Here is a 22,230-nt window from a genome sequence, read left to right as displayed (position 1 = left end):
AATTATGAGAATCAAATGGCTCTTCTGCACTCCATATAAGTTATTTGGTTCGTTTTTTGGAGCGATATAAACTCGAATTGTTAATGCAGTTAAAAGGTTTTAAGTTATTTCGTATTTTTACTTCTCTATAGAACCACATTTCAAAGAAACGTTAAACATGCACATTTTATGAACACTTTTAACTTTCTATCAATTTTTTCATAACTAATATATGAAGCATCACTATTTTTCAAACATTTAATATACATAATATATATTAAAAATACTATTTATTCACTACCTAAAACCCTCCGTTTTCCGTCACAAAACAAATTATCTCAATTGAATTTTATCAAAAATACCTAACAGAATGAAAGAAATCATTTATGTAGCCTATATTTAAATAACCTTTAACTTCTTTTAATCTAAATCAAGATTTCTTTATCTAACTTTACTTGTAACTCAACGAAAGATGAATAACCTCATTATAAAGGCGGAGAATAAAATATTTCTCATCTTATTACTTTTATTTAATTTAATTTATTTTATTAATTTCTCTAGAGAATTTAATGCAAAATTCTGTAAATTTATTTTATTAAAAATTTAATGGGGAATTTTCCATTTACTATTTACCTAAACTTTTTCAAACAGTATAAAACCTTAGTTAGAGATTTCACAATTATATTAAAATTATTTCTTTGTATTTTTACACATTGGTGACAGATTTCATATTTAATTCTCGCTAATTCTTTGATTACTTTTTATATTTTTTGTTGTTATGATAAAAATTTACGATAAAGAAACTTATTATTGAAATCCTAATTTGTCAATGTTATAGTGTAAATTTTTCTAACATTTTCAGCAAAAGCAATAAAAAACCTTCATATTTTGAATGCTACACTGTTAATACAGTACTCAAATGTAAGTTTATAACATTTCCAATAATGCAAGTTTCTTACTGAAAACGTTGAAATTAATATTGGAATACGAGCAATTATTTATTGTGGCATTGTCACATTACTGGGCCGAAATTTTTAATCATATTCTTAATTTATTCAATTTAAAATATATGCTAGCTATCTCAAATTTGTAGTGCATTTTTCCTGTACATCATACTATTGCTGATAACAACAAAGTCATGCTGGTCATCTATGTAACTCCATTCAAGGAAAATTTTTGAATTAAATTCACCTAACTTCTGGTCTAGATCGGAAGGTTTTATATAGTTAATCAGGACCTCACGCCCCTAAACTTTTCATATCTGTCTTGACTTTCATCTATCTAACACTATTCTCAAGATTAAAGAAAGACAGACAGACAAAGTGGGCTTTTATAAGTCTATATTTTTTTTTTTTTTTTTCAAATTGCAACCCAATCAACGAAGTATAACTCCAAATGAAGTTTTTTACTATAAATTTTTATAATAGCGAAAATAAATAAATAAATAAAACTAATCAAAGAAAAATAGTGGAAATGTTTTTTCCAGCAGAATTTTTCTTTTTAAGCCATACTTTTTACATCCTGTTGAATAAATCCGGATTATTTGGATTAATTAAATACAAAATATCACAAAAAATAACTTGTTTCTTTTAGTCAAGGTCATTGATAAAGGCTCTACTTTGAATTTTATAAGGTAAAAGCTTATCTCTAAAGTTGATTTTAGTAGTTTATGTTATAACTCGTTTTTGCTTCCATAAATTTTATCAAAATTTAGATTAAAATTATCGAAAGTTCAACGTTTTTTGAATAATGCTTTTAGAAATTATTATAGTTAGATTCTGTTTGAATGTTTTTTTGGTATAATTATCGTTTTTTAATAACATGTTTTTTAGGTTTTAATTAGAATTCAATGTTAATTCTGTAGAATAAGTTTTTTTAAATTATTTCACTTACTTTTTCTGATTTTAATGACTTTAACTATTATAATCACGTAGTAAAGCAATTTAAAAGCATAGTGTAATTAACATATCTGTTAAACCATTGAATTTATAAAGAGAGGAAGTTCAAACATCGCCAGAGACTCATGAAATGGATTCCGGATAGTCACAAATATGGGACCCCACTCCCTCCGAAAGATATAAATATATATGAATAAAATTAATAAAAAATAAAAATACATTTTTCATCACTTTCCAAAAAACTTTAATTTATATCACTTTTGTATCATGTTTTTTTTTTATTTTTTAATAAAGGATTAAAGGACCTTCTATAGTTGGGGCCCGAATCAAATGGTCCTGCTAGAATTTCCTTTATCTAGATTTGAGTAAGCCTTATTATAAGAGGACTAACAGAACAGTTGGCTCGATGAGGACTGAATTAAATATGGGAGGACTTCTAAAACATTTGTTACAAATTATTCATTCTATTGAATATCTTATATATTAAGGGAAAAAATGTTCATTATTTCTTAAATTGCCATTTAAAAATACAACACAATTTTTAATGATGTAGGTCTATACTTTTAAATGTATTAGCACTTCAAAAAGTTAAATGGCTTGACCTCTGACGACCTCTGAAAGGCCCTGGACTGAGTACAAATAACATAAAAACGTATAAAAAATAAATATAAAATAGTTAAATAAAATATGGCTCTATTTTAAAAAATTTTTTATTGTTACTTAAAAAATTGATTCTGAGTAAAAAAAGTTCTGTTCAAATAATCAACTTACTGATATTTTTTTCGCAAGAAAACGGGATAAAATATTATTTTAAACTTTGTTTTTTTTTCCAATTCATCTTCTTTTTTCATTTATAAATTCAATCATTTTCGTCTTTATTTTATTTTTTGACATTTTTAAAAGTTATATTGGCTGAGACTTAAAAAAAAGGTTGAAATCAACTTTTATATTTCATCTTAATTTAATATATTAATAAATAAGGAAAAAACTATATGTAATAAAATATCAGAATTATCTCTTAAAAATTATATAAAAATGGCAAGTTGAAAAAAATTAAACAAATTACATGAATTTATAATAAGAATAAATTAATATTAAGCAGTTAAAGTTTTTAATATTTTGTATTGAAGAATTAAAAGAAAAGTTTTAATAAGGAAAAAATAATAAAATGATTAAAAATTTGTAAACAATTACAAGAAAACGTACTGTACATATATTTATTTTGAAAATGCAATATATTTACGTAAATACGAAAATGCAATATACTTACGTGAAAATGTAAAACGAGCAATTATTTATTGTGACATCGTCACAATGCCGGGCTGCAATTTTTAATCATATTTTTAATTTATTTAATTTAAAATATATGCTCTCCACCTCAAATTAGTAGAGTCTTGCTCCTGTACATCATACTTTTCTTGTTACAATAGAGTCGTACAATTCTTTTAACTCCTTTCAGGGGAAGTTTTGAATTGAAATAACGTGACTTCTGGTTTGCATCGGAAGTTTGTATATAGTTAATTGGAGCCTCCTGCCCTTATGGTTTCCATGTCTGGATTCACCTTTCATTTATCTAACTCCGTTCTCGAGATTAAGGAATGACAGACGGATGAACGGACGACAGTGGGAATTTATAGGTCTACAATTTTTTTCAAATTGCAACCTAATAATAATAATGAAATGATATATATATTTTTATTTCAAATAATTTATATATGTATAAATTTCTATTATTACATTAAACTTTGTAAAAACCAAATAAAATAAAAGAACAATCTACAAGTTTTAAGTTACGTGCTGTTAGATAAGAACAAAACTTGAATAATCGTTAAGTTTTGTTCATACCTAACGGTAATATAACTAAACTTATAAAAAATATAAAATAAAATAATAACATAATCCAAGTTTCTAATTCCGAAATCCACGAGCATTTCTTATAGAAGATAAGTTTAAACTCTAGAATCTTGTTGTTAATATTCTTTCCTCACATTCGATGACTAAAACGAATTTATTCTTAGGAAATATGAACGGGATGGAAAAACACATTTGATAGAGAATCAAACTTAGATATTTCTTGTAATAATTTGATATAGTCAGTCCAGATAGAGGGAAATCAGTAGGGTCACTTGGTTAGGATCTCTGCCACAGACAGGTTTCAAATTTAAACTTTTATGTAAAAAAAAAAAAAATGATTTAATAGTGATAGCCTATAGATCAGAGTTTCTTGCAAAACAGTAAAACGTTTTCATTTTTTGTTTTATTCATCTATTTTATGGCTTTCGGAGGACCCATTTTACTTCTCTTAGGTCCAGATATAAGTAATATTTTAAATATTTTATAAATTATTCGAATTCATAAGTCTTGATCTATTGATTAGGAAATTGTTTTAATACATTAAAAACCGTTTGTTAAACTAGTTTCTTTAATTGTAAAAATAAATCGAATAAATCAGTTTGGTAGTTTTGATCTATTTAGGATCATAGCTTTCTCATTATTGAATAAATGTAGAGACTTAAGTGAAGAACTAGAGAAAATATGCATAACTTTTCTCTATTAAAATATTCTTGATTTAAAACAATAAGCTAGTCCTCATAATCACGATAAGATTAAAATTTAGTGAATTTAATGAATTAATTATCTTTAAATATTTATTAAGCTTAAAACTTAATTCTCATTGCAAAATTTAATTAAGGTTATAGGATACTATTTTCAACATCTATTTAATATGGGCAGTATTAATAATGTAAAATTCGAGGTCATCGATTATAATGTTTATAAATAATTTTCTGGCTATAAACTTAAGTCTAAATCGTAGTTTTACTGACTTCAAAGATTGTTTTAGTTAAACATATGAGTAAACTTAACTCAATATAATAATTAATTCAACATAAAATTTTAGATCTAACTTATATTTGGTCTGCTCGATAGCATATAAACATAAATATATTATTAAATAAATGAAATTGCTTTGAAGACATATATTGTTCAATAAATTTCGTGTTTATACCGGATTATCGCTAAAAATTTTAATGTTTCTCATTCGATTTATTATTTAAAAGTGTCTTAATATACCGATATTTCATTACTAATTGCTAAATTAATTCTATGTTTATTGAAAATAATAAATCTGCATTTAAACTAAAATAAAACCAAAGTGTTTTATTTTGTTTTATAGAGTATGATCTCTTATAAGACTTCACCCAAATAAGTTATATGCGAATAAGCGATAGGAAAAACAATATTACATCGTAAAATCGAATGGATATAGCCAATAAATTAGCTATTCTTCCAGCCATTTGATAGATGTTAATAACATTCGATGTCAATATAACATCTTTATTATGTTAAAAAAAAAATTAGTAGCTGGCAGTGGTCTGAATTTATACTTGTTGAGTTCCTAAATTGTAACATATGAGATTCTTCCCCCAACAAATAGAGCCGGAAAAATAAAATGTAAGTCATATACAAGTTATATGCAAGACCGATTCTGGTTGACGAATACTGATGTGAAGAATTTTAAAATTTGCCATTTAAAATACTGCATTTGATTAAAATTTGAATAATAATAGACATTTTTCATAAAAAAAATTATCGAATTTGTTATTAGTTAATGCAGCGAATCTTCAGTATTAAGAAAAGAGTTCAACTTACAAAAAAATGGCAGTAATTAAAAGCAAATAATTCAAATAAGTGCCATTTTTTAATTCATAATTCTTTTATAAATAAAGTTCTACGTAATTCTAATTTATTTTTAGAGATATTTTGGAAAATGTTAAAAAAAAGCTTTTTTGTATAAAACGAAACCATTAAGATGTGTGACACATATATAGCATATCTTGATAACAAGCAAATAAGATTCTTCACTATACATCTTGATAATTTAGCGCATGAACTAGATTTTCTTTAAATCGATATAATATTCTTGGATTTATGTCAAAATGAAAAACTAAAATGTAGGTAATTATGAAACAATACATATTATACTGTAGTTCTCGACTTTTAATTTACAGAATAAAAATTCCTGAATAGAGATTTGTGTTACTGTAAGAAAGATAAACGGAGCCATTTGTAAATAATATAATACAGTATATAGATACTAAATTCTATACAATGTTTACGCTTAACGTTTTCTTAGCGTATTCTAGATAAAAATAGTAAGTTGGAGAATGTAAAATTTGAAGTTCTTGCCCCCAACTGAGATGGAGATAAAATCCATCTCAAGTAAAACTATTAAGATAAATTTGAAACTTGATCTTATTGAAAAAATTTAGAATTTATATATACATACATACATCTGTTTAAACTGAATTGCGAGTAATATAAAATATATTTTATTAAAAAACAATATATTATTATTACTATTAACATTTATATTTCTCCATCAATTTTATCGCACGCTTTCTTCGCTCACATATGACACGATGAAAGGACTCCTAGGAAACTATCCTTAAAAGATCGCAGATTTAAAATAAGAAAAAACACAAAATAATTTAACTTTTACTACAAATTAAATATTTTCAATAATATTTTCTTATAATAAATAAATTTTGAAAAAATATTGATTACTTTTTCTGATGTAATAAGAACATTTTCGTATTTTTTTTTTTCTATACTCTTCATAAATCTTAACCACTTAATCTTAAGACATGTGACTATTAAATCAGGATTGTGGAGTGTAATCACGGGCCCTAGGACTAGAGCCTCAAGACTCATCTGATATTTTTTTTGACGTAATGCTCTCGGTTATTACATTTCTTTTTCTTCATCTGTGCATTTTAAAATTACGTAAATAGATTTCCTAGATTTCATAATTAAAATTTTATTGTACAGATTCTGACTTGGAATCTATACTGGTCTCTTGACCCCTGTATAGGGATCCCCTGATCCAACGCTGTATCCCTGGAGTCAGGAGACTCCAGGGATACAGCCTTGGATCAGGTCCCTGGATACAGCCTTGCTTTTATGTTTCTTTCTCTTATATTAATTTATCATAATATATGGCTTTCTTGTCGGCTTTGTATTTAATCAGTACGATTAATTCGAAAAAATAATTTACATAACATTTATTTTAAACTGAGAACAAATTTAAAAATAGTCTTCCTTTTTGCATTTTGATATTAAAACATGACGCGAATTTTCATTATTGTAATGAACAAATATAATTTTAAATAGAGTAGCCCTTCGCTATATCGTGCTTCGTTGTATCGCGGATTCGGATATATCGCGTTTTTTTTAATCCCCAAATTTTAAAAGCACTTGAGTCAATAAATTGTAAATTATCAATTGCCATTGAATTTATTTTTGCAACGAAATACGGTATTTTATTCCTACCACTGTCCTTGAAACTACCACTTCAGGCGAAACAATAAATTTCCCAAGATCTAAATAAGCAAAACAAATGGACAGATTAATTATTATTTATGTTTCCTTTCGATATTAAAAGTTGTTTATTGGTTTTAAGTACTGTCTCCTCATTTACAAGTTTCTGTGAATTCGATGGGACCACCAGTGCTCAAGCGGCTCCGTTCCATGAACACTGGGAGTTTGATGTATAGGATCACTCCTCTTTAGGAAGGGGCTGGCCACGTGGAGTTTTCCGGGTTTTCTCCCCGTCTGTAACGCCTGAATAGGGGCCAGTTACCCTTAAAAAGACATGCCCCTAGGAAAGCATACTCCTATGCAGATCGCCCAAGTGTTGCGTTGCCGTAACTTAACAAAACAAACAAACAATGAATTCGAAATTTCACACCGTTATGTGAATTGACACCATACCGTCAATTCACATAACGGTGTGAAATTTCGAATTCACCGCGTAATGTATAAGAAAAAATTTCTTTATTTCTGAAAGGAAAGTTCTAAAATTTTTATGCAGTACTAACTTTATTTTGCTTTTAGAGAATTTTTACTCTGTAATTTTATAAGTTTTGATGTCCTATTATATGTTCAATATTTATTTTTAAATTTTCAATTACTGTATTTATAATTTCTATTGAAAAATATAAATTACACGAATTTTTAATAAGAGATTTATTGTGAAGTATAGTACTGTACAATAAAATCTCCAAATGATATTTTGTTTTTGTATCAACAGTATTTGTATTTAAATATCCTTATTAAAGAAACAATAATGCTAAATGGGCGTTCGTAGTATCGATGTTTACGTAAACGTCAATTAATAACCACGAATAAAATTCAATATTGAAAAACTAAGCTTATTTTATATCAGAAACACTTGGGATGAAAAAATAGAGGATAGAGATTTTATATGCATAATCTGTTTAGTAAAAGCCCAGAATTTTTAGTACTCGGTTACATCGCGTAGCCGGATATATCTCGCTTTTGCTTTGTCTCTCGACAAGCGTGATATAACAAAGGTCTACAGTACAATAAAAACATTCTTCTTGGTGAAATATTTATTTCTGGTTGAACGAATCTCTTACTTTAATAATGAATCACTTAAAAAATCTTTTGTGATGGACAAATACAAGTTTCAAAATTTATAAATTGTGTGCTTTTATATTTATATAAGCCACAGATAAAGGAGTTTCCAGCAAGACACTTGGCCAGGGTCCTGATATACAGAGGCATCAAATTTAGTCTTTTATGTAAAATTTAGGATAACTAGAAAGTTAAAATTTCTTTTGACAAGTGACAAAAGATGTGTTTATTCAAATATTGTTATGACCAACACCGTCGCTAGGGTATCTCGCGTCTGAGTGCGAGTTCTATTTTTGTGCACCTTTAGTGCGAATATACCATGAAATCCTATTTTTTGATCACCATCTAAACTCCTTCGAATTGAGTTTGGATGGTATGGACGTTCTTATATATTAGTCCGTACAAGTTTATTTCTTCCCGGACGAGATACTCATCATTTGATTGTGCAACACTATAATCCAAACAGTCTAAATATATAACGCAAGCGTTAACATTTGGACCGTTGGAATTCTCAATCCTTCTTTATTAACGTAGTATTTGTTTCATTTTTTGTCATTTCATAATTCAAATCAATAACTTAATTAGAATATCCCCCTTGTCGACGGCATCCCCGAAACTCCAGTTGCGTAGGTCCAGGATATGATTTTTAGAGAGGAATGTGATCCTACAGTTTTAATGACCCAACCTTCATTTAACTTTTTCAGTCCTAAAAATTGTGTATGTTGTATGTACAAAGTATAATTATTTTTCTAAAATAATACAGTATTATAAATTATTAATTGTAAAATATTACTCAGCGTTAATTAACAAAAATATACATATTAAATAATTATAATGTTTTTCATAATGTATTTTCATAACAAATTAGTAATTAACGCTATTGAACATGGAAGTATATATTGCTGAAATTACGTATTCTAAGTGGCACACTTTTATGTTTATGTATTTAATATGTAAACGTAAAAGTGTGATATTTACTCAATGTCACACAAAAGTGAAACAGAATATTGTGAAATTGTCTATTATACGAGTAGGCTATATCTAACATGAAAATTGATTTGAAACCCAGAATTGATTCTTTATCAATTGAGGGATATCAAGATTTTTATTATATTTAAATTGATACTTATCCACTTATTAATTGAGCAAAATTCAATAGAATCCACATAATGCAATCATTTTGAGACTCGTCTTTACTGATAATAATAACTGACTGTAAACATTAAACGTGGTAAATAAATAAGACTATAGTTAATGTGCAAATTATGATTTTATCGACTCTGATATTAAAAGGACATGTTCAAACAATTATATATATATTTTAAATTTATATTTATATTTTATAATGTATTTTATAAACTTCAATATATATAAATATATATATATATTGAAGTTTTATTCATTGTAACTATTATTTTGCTAATATACAGTAATAAATATTATTATTAACTTGTTTTGGGACATGCTAATTCTGATAATGCTAAACGACTGAGAACAATATCGATAATTACAATAAGCGGATTCTACTGTATAAGCCTATATCATAAAGGTTTTAACAAGTTTATTCTAATGTATAATTTTACTTGCTGTTTTCGTTATGCATAATTTATGTTCTGTTATCATTAATTGCTTTGTGTTACTAACAAAACAATAAATTGTTTTCAAATCTATTTAGAATATGATGCGAATCGCAACAACTTTTTATTTACGTGAGAGTTTTCTCATTATGTCTTCAAAATGTTTTTTTTTTTTTTTTTTTTTTCCAACTTTAGCACACACAATGAAATAATTGTTAACAATAATTCTCTATCCATGATATCTGTGGAAAAGATAAAGTGAAAGCATGGCCATATGTTTTGCATCAGTCTTAATTGATCATGCAAGATTGACAATAAAAAGTTACATGTAGACTGGCCTTTATTCTTAAATGCCATTCNTTATTTTTTTTTTTTTTTTTTTTTTTTTCAGGCGAATCGTCTTATGTTTTATGATATTCAAATTAGTCGTGTTGGAAAAAATAAATAAATAAAAATAAAAAATCGAGGAAACTGCTCTAAGAGTTTTCAATTTTTTTCATTTTTCTCTTCTAAAAATTCTTTTTAATAAATAATTTAGTTACTTAGTTTAGTATCTTATCAGTACATTTTTATTTTTATATTGTGTCTTAGAAAATGTTAAACTACTAGTGATAGCAATATTTTTATTTATTTAAGTAATAAATAATTTTATTTTTTAATTATTTTAATAAGAATCAAATATATCTCCTGATGTATTAGTTTAATTGTTTTGCAAGTTTATAAAGTATTTTCTTATTAATATTACTAATTAATCTAATGTATTGTATATCCTTTTAGTTTTTTTTAAATAAATGCTATCAAAGTCAAGTTTAGACTTATTGTGATCATAAGCCCTATATGGCTTTGTACTATACGGCAGAGGTAGAAAGAGGGGCTTCTTATTGGAAGCCCTTCTACCTCTGCCGTAAAGTAATAAATTTAAAAGCGTGAAGCCCTAAGATATAGCCGATGGAAAATCTAACTAGCAGCAGACAGTGTAATGCATGTGGATCGGCCTCTCAGGGCTCGCTTTATTAATAAACTTAATAAAAATATAAACTTTATGTAGCCCTATATGTAATTTTCCGCGTAGCTAGGTTATTGTCTCGTGATATGAGTTGTAGCCTCATGGCAGTGGCAGAGCAAGAATGCCATAAGTTCCGGTGCAAAATTTATTTGTAGAACACTATAAAGTCTATATTTTCGCTATATTATATAGGATATATATATATACACATACATATAACATGCATATTCAAATATTCCATATTTTTGTAAAGCATACTTGAAAGTTATTAGATTAAATATAACATGACTATTATAAAAATAAATATAAATAAAATAACAAAAAATATATATTTTTGCATATTTATAAACTTTTCTATTTATAAACTTTTAAGGTAGTGTCTCCTCATTAGGAGTAAAAAGGAAATAAAAATCAGTTTTCATCTCTTCTAGACTTAGAGCAATGTGAAATACAGGCTTAACCACAGACTCGTATCATAAATCCTTCCGAATTTTCCTTATTATCTTAGAATTAAAGTTATTTCAAAGGTCTCCGAAGTATTTTAAAATAAATAGTGCTCAAAGCAATAAAGAAATCTACAGAAAACGAGGAGAAAGGTAGACTACCAAACAAACTTAGTGTAGATTTATTACTTCCTAAACGTCTTAAAATGTCAGTAGGCCTGAATTTCCATTTTTTAAATACTAAGTTCTCCGTAGAACAAATTATTTCCTGATTACATTAATTTTTAACAGGAATGCTTAATTAATATCAGAATATAATAATAATATATAAATCATTGCAATTTTCAAAGAAATTTTATATATTCTTTCAGATCTTAGAAAGCCTTGTGACATTTTATCCTTCCACTTCTGCGTATCTGCTTATTTAAAAAATTGATTTTGGGAATCCATTCAATATGAAACGAGAGACATTTAACGAAACAAAATGAATATTATCGGTATGAATGTGATAAATACAAACTGAATAGCATTTATCATTTGGATCTATATTTTTCTATGTAATTTATTGCTTCTTATATCATAAATTTCACCTATTTAAAAAATACTAAGAATTAAAAATAATTATAATATAGTAAAAGTTAGATAAACTTAGATTAAAAACTAATTTTACAAAAGAAAATCATTAGGATATTTGCTAATATTTTTAATAGTTTTAGAAAAACTGAAAAAATTAATTATTACACTATACATTACAATTAACCATTAAAGTATTAAATTTTATTACATTTTTATTATATAAAATATTATTATATAAAAATTATGTGATTTATTCCAACTGATAATATAAAGTTTGCTTATTTAAAAAAATAGTATAAATTAAAATAATTACAATATAACTAGCAGATATGTCTAGCACTGCTAGGGTAAAAAGTAAGAACAATAAACATTAAAATGAAACTATCAATATACTAAGAGTTTGGTTATTTTAGCCTGCCATTGTCATGTTTATCGCGATACTCGGATGATACAGAATGACGGAATTTCATTGGTCAGTTAGACTGAAATTGATGTTTTTCAACAGAAAATAGTCGTTGACTTCGCCTGCATGAGAAGGTAATTCAAGACATCCAAATTTTTTCTAATTTTTCTAACGTATAGATACCATTCACAGCCGAACATGAAATGGTAATCGGTCAACCAATCAAATTTCGCAAAAAGTGGACAAGTATTTAAACTCGATACTTTCTAAAACCCTAAAAACACATTTTGTGCTTGCTAGTAACTTTGTATTAGGCTAAGTATTTTTCCTATTCGAATGCCACCATTCCACGGTCAGATAGAAAGAGGAGCTGTTGACGACGGGGTTGAAGTTATAATTCGACCGAAAATAGTCGTTGGCCTCCTTCTAGATGAGAGGAGGGTTCCTGAAAAGTTTCATCGCATTTGCTCAAACCGTGTTGAAATGTTTATAGAACAAACTAACAAACTTTCTTCTTTGTATGTTAGATTTGACGGCCGGGTGGCCAAGACGGTTAAGACATCAGCTTAGTTTCTTTTATTCTGAGGGACCCGAGAATGAATCCGGATGGATTTTTTCCCTTCGTTCTCTTCTACTTTTTTCGCCCTGTGGACATTAAGGTCTTTTTATCAAGCCCATTATGGGTTCGGGTAGGCCGTCAATAAAGCGGCCGGATGATGGCGGACGGATCCGATATATCCAGGACGGACTACCCCGAAAAATTCTTCTGATTTTTCGACCCATCACATTCGATCCCGGATCCCCAGAGCGATAGGCTGACACCTTACCATTCGGCCATCTGCCCGTCAATCCGGACTGGTCGATTTGTATAACTGGGAGGCGAGCCAACGACAATGAGTAAGAAAAATTTCGCATTGTCAGGTTTTCAGTGCACATACAAAATAAGGTGTATTTGTTGTGTGCAGTATTGATTTTTACTTTTAATTTCTGTAGTATGGTATAAAATAAAAATATGTTGGGAGGGAAACAATTTGCTAGCACAAAAATATTAGAGGCGATATGTCTCCTCTGTCCCATGTAGATCACGAAAAACTCCAAGAAATTTGTGGGGGTGGTCTATTTCTGATATATCGGACCCAATCCCTCACCACTCGGCCGATCCATTGTGGGTCTGGCCGAGTTCACGATGGGCTCGATTAAAAGGTCTTCTTTGTGCGCCTAGAGTAGATAGTAAAAATTATATGTATATATATATATATATATAATTTTTACATTTACATTTTTACATTTTTATATGTATATATGTATATATACATATACATATATACACAAACACATATGCAGTGGTTTGATTGTCTAATGTGAAAAACCAGACATAAATATGCAACATAACATATCAAACATTTATTTTTTTTATCTTTTCTGAATTATGTTTCTACTATAATGCTCTGGTTAAGGCAGTTTTTACCAACTATATTTTCAACTAATCATCATCAAGTTTTATATGCTATAAATGATTAAAGTCCATCCATCTTTGTGTATTACAAATAATGTTATAGGCAATTCTATCAATTTCTGAGTTATAACTTTTTCATAGTTTAACTGAAATTTACCAAACTCTACAAAAATATGAAGCAACTGTCTGGCTTTATATTCCAAAAAACAGCACTCAAAAATTTCAAAATACCTCTTTGTTATTAGTATCAAAGATTAAGTGTTTTTTGATTATATCTTATCTGACAGTTTATTTTCCAATATATTATATTGGAAAATGAACTTATATTTTCCAAAAAATAATCTTTTTTTATTACACTTTTCTTTTTTATCTGTACTTTTCATTATATTTTTTTTATCAACAATAAATCACTTATAATCTTTCATTTGTGACATATTGCTGCTCAAAGTGCTCACCCAAGGCTAACTACATTGATAAACATCATNTATAATTCTCAGAAAACATGTTGTTTTTTTTTTTCAGGATTATATATCATTAAAATAGTTAACTCATTAATTTAAGAGTTTCGTAGAAATTATTTCTGTATTTTCTTTTTACGATTCATTAGAAAATAAATTTTGCAATTTAAAAAATTTTTATCTTTATGAAGTAGATCCTGGAATTTATAAAATATACAGTATTTTGTCAACGTGTTATTTGAGTAAACAAAAACTAGTTTTGTATAAGATTTAAAGAAACCAAAATTCATTGCAAATTCGGCAATTATTTAAAGTAAATTTCAATATCTAAGCATCATAAAATGTCATGAGAATAGTTATATTTGTTTATTTTCAATATTTTCATTAATAATTGAAAATACTTGTGTTTTCGATTGAAAAAGGCCTAATGGCCACAGTGTTTTTTCAAAGTTAATAATAATAATAAAAAATAATCGATTTCGATTAAACTTCAACAAAAATCGGAAACACTGCACCGAGATCGTCTGCTTATGTTCGGAAAAGTGCGCATAGTGACGTACCTTGATTACGTCACACAGTAGAGGTTTTATTCGATGTTCATATATCGAGGATATTTCCCTCGTTTCGGGGAAATTTTAACGTTTTCTGAACACAACTGTCAATTAAGTAATAATAATTTTAAAACTTTTAACCAAAATAAATAGTAATTCTTCTTAATTTATATTTTATAATTATTAATAAACTCTCCAGTTATTACGTTTTAAAAAATTATTTAAAAATATATATGTATTATTTAAGTTAAATTTAAATTTATATTTTTATATTTAAGAAAATTTCATAATTAATAATACCTATTATTATTTTTAATATTTTATTTAAAAGTGATTTAAAATTTTTAGGGAAATTACTAGCATTGACAGGAAATTGCAAGCTGGTGGAGGGAAATTGGGTGAAGATCTGTGAACATTGGTGGCGCTGGTCATCTTTTGAGCAGACGAGGAGAGGAAAGAGACTTTGCTCCCCTCCCCCTAAAGATGGCTACTATGACCGATGGACTGAAACATCAAGTGGTCGAATATTTTGGCAGTCACCCTAATCAAGATATTCGGACCATTGATTTATGCCGTGCGATGAGACAGCCCAAAAAATTAGTGAATAGCGTATTGTATAAGTTGCAAAAGGAGGGCATCCTCCGAAAGGTTGTGGAGTCTCCCCCAACTTGGAGGCAAGAAGGACATTGCTACCAAAGATGCTATTCTCAAAAGGTAAAAAACAACCAAAATAAATTTAATGCACCTATCATAGTAAAAATTCCACTGTAGATTTAGTCCTAATGCAGTTCTGTTAAAAGAGATGAGGAAATCGATAGCGTGCACTTTGTAGAGGGGGAAAATCCGAACGGTCGAAATGCGAATTATTATGCTAAGGTTTGATGCGCTCTCTTTACCTTCTCTATGCTTAAATTCGATTTCTCATATAGGATTTTTTCTTTAAAATATCTTAATCGTTGATATCTTTCATATTCCTTAATTCATTCATTAATTTCATATAGAAAAGTGCAATCTCTTTTATATAAATCTGATGATCCTTTGTAGTAAAATGTACTTTTACATAGAGACCTATCATATATTCTGTTTCAAAAATCATAACACAATATTTATACATTATATAATTTAAAGATTGATTAAATGTTTTGTTTACATAAAATACATGATTTCTTTGTTTCAAAATACATAGGTATTAAATTTATCTAAATAATTTGTTTACAGATTTATTTCTATTGTAGTTAACATTTTGATATAAAAGTTTGTTTACATAGTAAAAAATTAAAAAATCTGTGTGATGAAATTATTATATAAAGTAAAAAATTATTAAATCATAGTTCTATCTTTATTAATTTATAGCTTATATTTAAATTTATTTCATAATTTGATTATAACTTCATTTATTATCTTATCTACTTTTCGATCAATTATTAATTATCAAATTTGATCACAATATTTTTAATGAAATTAATGTGTTAAGATGATGATACTTTTCAATATCTTATCTGTAACATTCAGAATATTTTATAGTTAATTTATTTTTGCTTATCGTAAATACTTTTCTAATACCAAATTAAATTAACATTTTTCAATATAAAAAATAAATATTTGTTAAAATTTCAAAACTGTTTTTTTTTAAGAATCATCATTCAACTAAAGATCTGTATTGAAATATTGTTTACTTGTTGCAGATTTTTGCAATTTCAATAACTTTAATTATAATATCTTGAATCTTTTAATACAGATGGGCAAACAAGCTATTTTAAACAAGACAAGTTTATATACAGTATTACTATTACATATTTGGACACTATATTTAATGTGCTAAATAAATAAGTTCTGTTGAGGATTAGGTAGTAGTATTGAATAGAATCATGTAGCTATGATCCTAAAATTAATAAAAAAAATATTCTGATTAGCTAAAGAATTTATATTTTCCACTATATTATCCACTATATTATCAGATTAAATAGTCTTAAATGATAGTTTCTATGAATCAGTAAATTGGTGTTTTAATAATTTTTATTCATTTCATTTTTATATTAGAGTTTAGTATGTAATAGTTATGTATATGAAATTTTAGAATAATGAAGTATCAATTGTCAAAGATGGAAAAAATTTTTTCTAAATTCAATAAGCTATAATTATTTTTTCTGAAAAATAATTTGATCTACTGTAATAATATAACGTAATATCTTTTGTTAAGTCTTTTTCTTGGTCATTTTAACTTTAGTTTAATTTGAAGTACTTACATGAGATTTAATTAAAAAAAGAAAAAAAATGAAACATTAATTATAAATCAGATTTTGTGTTTAGAATTAAAGCTTATGGAAAAGTACTTTAAATTGGTTTTCAAAGATTTGTTTTTATTTGGAATTTTGGGAATGATTAACACTATAACTAATTGATGTTGATAGATTTGAAAATTCTAATACTGATTTTATGATTTATTTATTTAATAGATTAAAATATGCTTATACTGTTTTAAACTTCAATTTGATATGCAAATACAGATAAAATGTATTTTTTCCAAATTCATACATTAAAATGAATTACTCTTGAAAATTCATGTCATAGTTTTGTTAAGTCTTTTTTTTTCTTTTATGAAGTTAAAACAAGTTAAAATATTTCAAAATTTTAATATTAGTGAAAAATATGTGATAATATTAACAATATTGTATAATACACACATACACAAACAAATAAACAAACACACACAATCAGATAGGTTTTTAATCATTTAAGATTTTTGAAGTATGATCCTAATAAATGAAAGATGTTTTTTCTTAAATTAATATATTGTGATCTTTATTAAATTATTTATGATAAAATAATAATGAATAACAAAGTTCTGAAAATCTTTTAAATGTAATAAATTGATATTTTAAAGTTGTTTAAATTTATTTTCTTCTATTGAAAAAAAAAATCAAAAAAATATTTTTAAGGAATGAATAACAAATTTATATTGATTATGTATTCATCTTTTAAAATGATGCTAAATTGAACATATTGTACTTTTTAATAGATGATAGAAGAAAGTCATAAAAATGGTTTATAGATTATATATAATTACCATAATAGTGCTTTTAGAAATGTTTTTAGGTCTTATAATAAATTTAATGTCAGATCATTTAAAAATTAATATATTGAAGTATTTGAAATAAGGACTTTTTAAAGATTAATATAAGCTAAATTTATAACATTGTAATTGTAGAAACTGTATGAATTAAGAGTTAAAGTACATCATAAAGTATTTTTTCATATATATAGGTATATTAATTATTATTGACAATCATTATTTTGTAAATTCACTTAATGTATTAATATACAAAAATTAAACAAAATTACAATTAGTTTTTTTTTAATATATTAAATAGCCTATATTTTCAGTCTTAAGCTGTTGTAAACTTGATTTGAAACTATAATCTTGATTCAATTTAAATTTTACCTGTATATACTATATATATAGATGAGTCATAAATCAATCCAACTCATAATAATTCATTATTTTTAAAATTTTTTATTTATAATTCATACCTTATGCTGTATTGTAAGAATTAATAAATATCCTCTTATCTCTTTATATGAGAAAATATTTATACATTTATATACAGTATACATTAGACTTTACTGTAAAGCAATATTTTTATTTTTTTGCTATATAAATTATATACAGTAAAAATTAATTATCTGTATATCATTATATTAATCTATAATGAATATATTATCTATAATATTGTATACTGTAAATATATCTGTGCTGTTTTCTTATTCAACAAAAATGTCCACACAAATGGTTGAAAGTATGAAATCAGTAGTTTAGTTTTGAAAGTTTTTATATGTAAATAATAATGCTTTTCTTTAGGTCCTAAAAATATTCTATAATATTTCATATAAATATTATAAAATATTTTAGATTAGATTATATATATATCTATAATAAATTATAATAATTTTAACAAACATAAATAAGATAGTGCTTATGTATGTCTAAATTTCAGATTTATTTTTTTTAATTATAATTTTGATATTCTAAGTCTAAGAATAACATATGTAATCAATACATTCTAGATAATCCTTTAAATCCAGCAAATTTAACTTATTCAATGTCAACATTTTTGGCTGTCTTAGGTTACACATAAAATATACCTTGAGTTTGTGTTCCATTCCAATCAGGATTTTGTTATTCTATGTGTAGTCTGAAGATGGCAATTAAAAATGCCCAAAAATGTTAGCATTGAATAAAATTAAGACAAACAATTAAATCCAATTAATTTGAGTGTTTTAATATTGTATAATTGGTTATTAGTTATGTAATTGTTCAGTAATAGAAGCTCTTTGTATAAATGCCTGTTACAGTAGATTTTATAATAGTTTAAAGATATCTAAGAATAGATATTTTCAGTTTTAAATTCAAACTTTTTAATAGGTTTAGTATTTTAATATTTTTATTCATTTTGTTTTGTTATGCATTTGGTTTACTTTTGTCTGCTTGGAACTTTTTCCAATATAAGTATATTATAGTTTGTATAATTGACACAGTATATTAAACGATATTACAATGATATCTTTTGCTATATAAATTATATACAGATAAATAATCTAAATAAATAGAAAGAAATGAATAAATATATCTTATAAATTACTGTAAATAAATCATAATCTGAAATAATGACATCCAAAGTAAAATTTGTAATAAAAGTTGTACAAGTAAATCTTGTTTTAAATATTGGATAATATATGAATATTGATAAAATCAATAGTATTAATTGTAATCTGTGATGTGCCATAATTTTTATGTTGACTGTAAATGTGAAGCTTAAAAAATTCATTTGCACTGAAAGATTTTGTTTATCATATGATGACTAATGAGTTGCATGATAAAGAACATATTCTTCATACAAATTAAAAGTTATCAATGCAACCCATAAGGAAAAATCAGCTTTGAGCAGGACTCAAGCTCCTTACTGTGCAGATGCATTGCCAGTTATGCTACCCAGATCTCTACCAGATCTTTGCTTACAAGCTAATTAAGAATTATTTAGGTATAACTCTATCGGTCACTCAATACTGGGAGTAACTTAGTGCCCACATCTCTTAGCCAGCTTACACCTTAATCCCATCATGAGATATATATATATATATATATATATATGTGTAAATGTATATTAATAATAAGTATAACTAACCCAATAATTACTTTAAATATTTATTTATTTATAATTATTAAATTTAATAAGAGATGGCAGCCTAACCTGCCTACTTTGTGCCAAATTATTTAGTAATTATTTAGCCTGATTAAATAATTCAGCTGTTTGTTTGATATTTGAAATAATTATTGGGTTTATTATATTTATTATAAATATATAGGGCATGGTAAGTGGCATGGTTAATCCAAACATGCCATGTTTGGATTAAAGTATAAGCTGGCTGAGAGCCATGGAGGAATGTGGGCACTGAGTCCTAAGTTGTCCCAATTGGTGCCATGAATGACTGATATGGTTATGTCTAAATAAATTAGTATGAAATGCAGTTTGTATAGTATTAATAAAAAAAGAATAAGTGCAATGATGAAAGATAATTATAGCTTGATTTTTTAAGATAAACTGTGTTATCTTACAAAATGAATGTCTTAAACATCACAAAAATTTGAAATACTTTTTGAAATAACATAAAACCTTTTTATTTACAAATCATGTTTAGAAAATAATTTAGATATTAATTTTTATAAAATTTGTAATTAAGTGAAACTAACAAATTACTAATTTTGAAAAACTAGATTTAAATGTAGGTTTTGTATATTGATAGAAAAGGAGACTTGTCTAGCCAATATATCACTTTTCTTAGTTAACAAATCTAACAAGTGAAATAGATCAATATTTTCATACTAAAAAATATTTGCTATTTTTATAATTATTAAAATGATGTATACAATTTACTTTAGTGATCATTTAAAACTAAAAAAATTAAAAATATAATAAAATGATCATAACTGGGGAGTTCTATTGGAATAAGGTATCTATGCATACTTAGATACCTTTTTGCAGTTAAGTGTTTTATTATGGACATCAAATAGGCTTTTGTAGTTATGGATATTCCCTTTACTCAAGCATATTTAACATTTAAGCATTACTCACTTCATAACAAATCTGAAAACATCAAAGTTTAACATAGATATTTTATTCTTTAGAATTCCTCACTTGATGCTGTTATTTTTTATTATAATTAACAAAATGTTTTAACTATTGAGAAATACAGTGCAGAATAGTAAAACACTCCAAAAGTATTTAAATTTTTAATGTTTTTTACTATTTTATTATTATTGTTTTTATTTATTTGTTACGGATTATTAGTATTGTATTATTCCTGTATATTTTATATTGCGCATATATTTATATTTTTGTTTAGTTATTTGTATTTTTTTGAGTTAATATATTGTATTTTTGTAACTTATAAGGTTCAATATTAACATTTAAATTGTATATTTTGGAAAGTTTTAAATTTTGTATTCAAACATAACCATCATTATTTTGTAAGTTTATTCTGAAGAAGGTAGGTTAAATACAGCCAAAAACGTTAGCAATTAATGTAATTTTTAAGATATTTTTGGAATGTTTTAAAATGTTTTTTAAAAAAAGACACAAATATTAGCATTATAATCTGTATATTAATTGAAAGAGTGTTTTAGTTTTTTGACTTAGTTTGAGTAAATGGCTGGGGGCTAAAAATACAGTTTAGGTTTCAAATTAGTTTGGTTTATTTGTTTATGACACATGGGCGATCTACTGAAGTGATGCCTCTTGGAAGGACTTTTTAAGGAAACTCTCCTCTATTTAAGTTTTACAAATGTGAAGAAAACCCAGAAAACTTCTCATGGGCAGCCCATTGGTGAAGTTTAAAACCCACAAACAACTATTAGTGTTCAGTAGTTTTATTCATTTGGCTGCTGGTGGACAGTATCAAATTAAAGATCCTGTAGATCCTTATTTTGTAGATGATACCACTGAAGAGCAATTTGAGAAAGGTACAATGGTTCAGGCGTGGTGAAGTGGAAAAAGTACAATGTTAAGTCCATGACACAAACAAGTTATGATCTCATTTCCTGTTAACTTTAGCTTGAGCAACTTTTTAGGTTTTGCAGTTTTATTGTAAATACTGAGGTCAATAAATGTACATTTTAGTTTCTAAAACTGTGTTTTTATCTTTCTTTCCCAACTCAATTTCAGCAATCCCCACCCCTCAAAAGCCAGAGCAATGCAACTAGTTTGCTTTTATTATTAACCTAGTCAGCATACTCAGAGAACTCTAAACTAATATAGTGGAACCCCATTTATCTTTAAGTTTTTTTTTGTTCATAACCTTGCAAGTCTGAGGAATGTTTGAGACAGAACAAACCTTGTGATAGTGGCACTATTGAGACTGGCTAGACAGGACTACTATGGCTTAAGCAG

The 22,230-nt window shown here is 26.2% G+C and overlaps 1 protein-coding gene across 2 annotated transcripts in view; it reads left to right on the top strand.

The window, feature by feature from the left end:
* Nucleotides 1-22,230, top strand: part of LOC111624512 — a 215,903-nt gene that overhangs the window by 58,137 nt on the left and 135,536 nt on the right. The window contains exons 1-2 of one of the 2 annotated variants that reach the window (XM_023367366.1): nt 12,355-12,454; nt 15,134-15,499. In XM_023367366.1, coding sequence (XP_023223134.1) covers nt 15,269-15,499 — 231 coding nt within the window. In that variant the 5' untranslated portion in view covers nt 12,355-12,454; nt 15,134-15,268. Of the gene's footprint in view, nt 1-12,354; nt 12,455-15,133; nt 15,500-22,230 lie in introns of those variants that run through there. The other variant, XM_023367367.1, reaches the window with a different exon arrangement.

The sequence above is a fragment of the Centruroides sculpturatus genome, unplaced genomic scaffold, assembly GCF_000671375.1.
Source record: "Centruroides sculpturatus isolate CEXI.00-Female unplaced genomic scaffold, Cexi_2.0 scaffold256, whole genome shotgun sequence".
NCBI classification, from domain to species: Eukaryota; Metazoa; Arthropoda; class Arachnida; order Scorpiones; family Buthidae; genus Centruroides; species Centruroides sculpturatus.
This window is presented reverse-complemented; position numbering and strand designations above follow the sequence as displayed.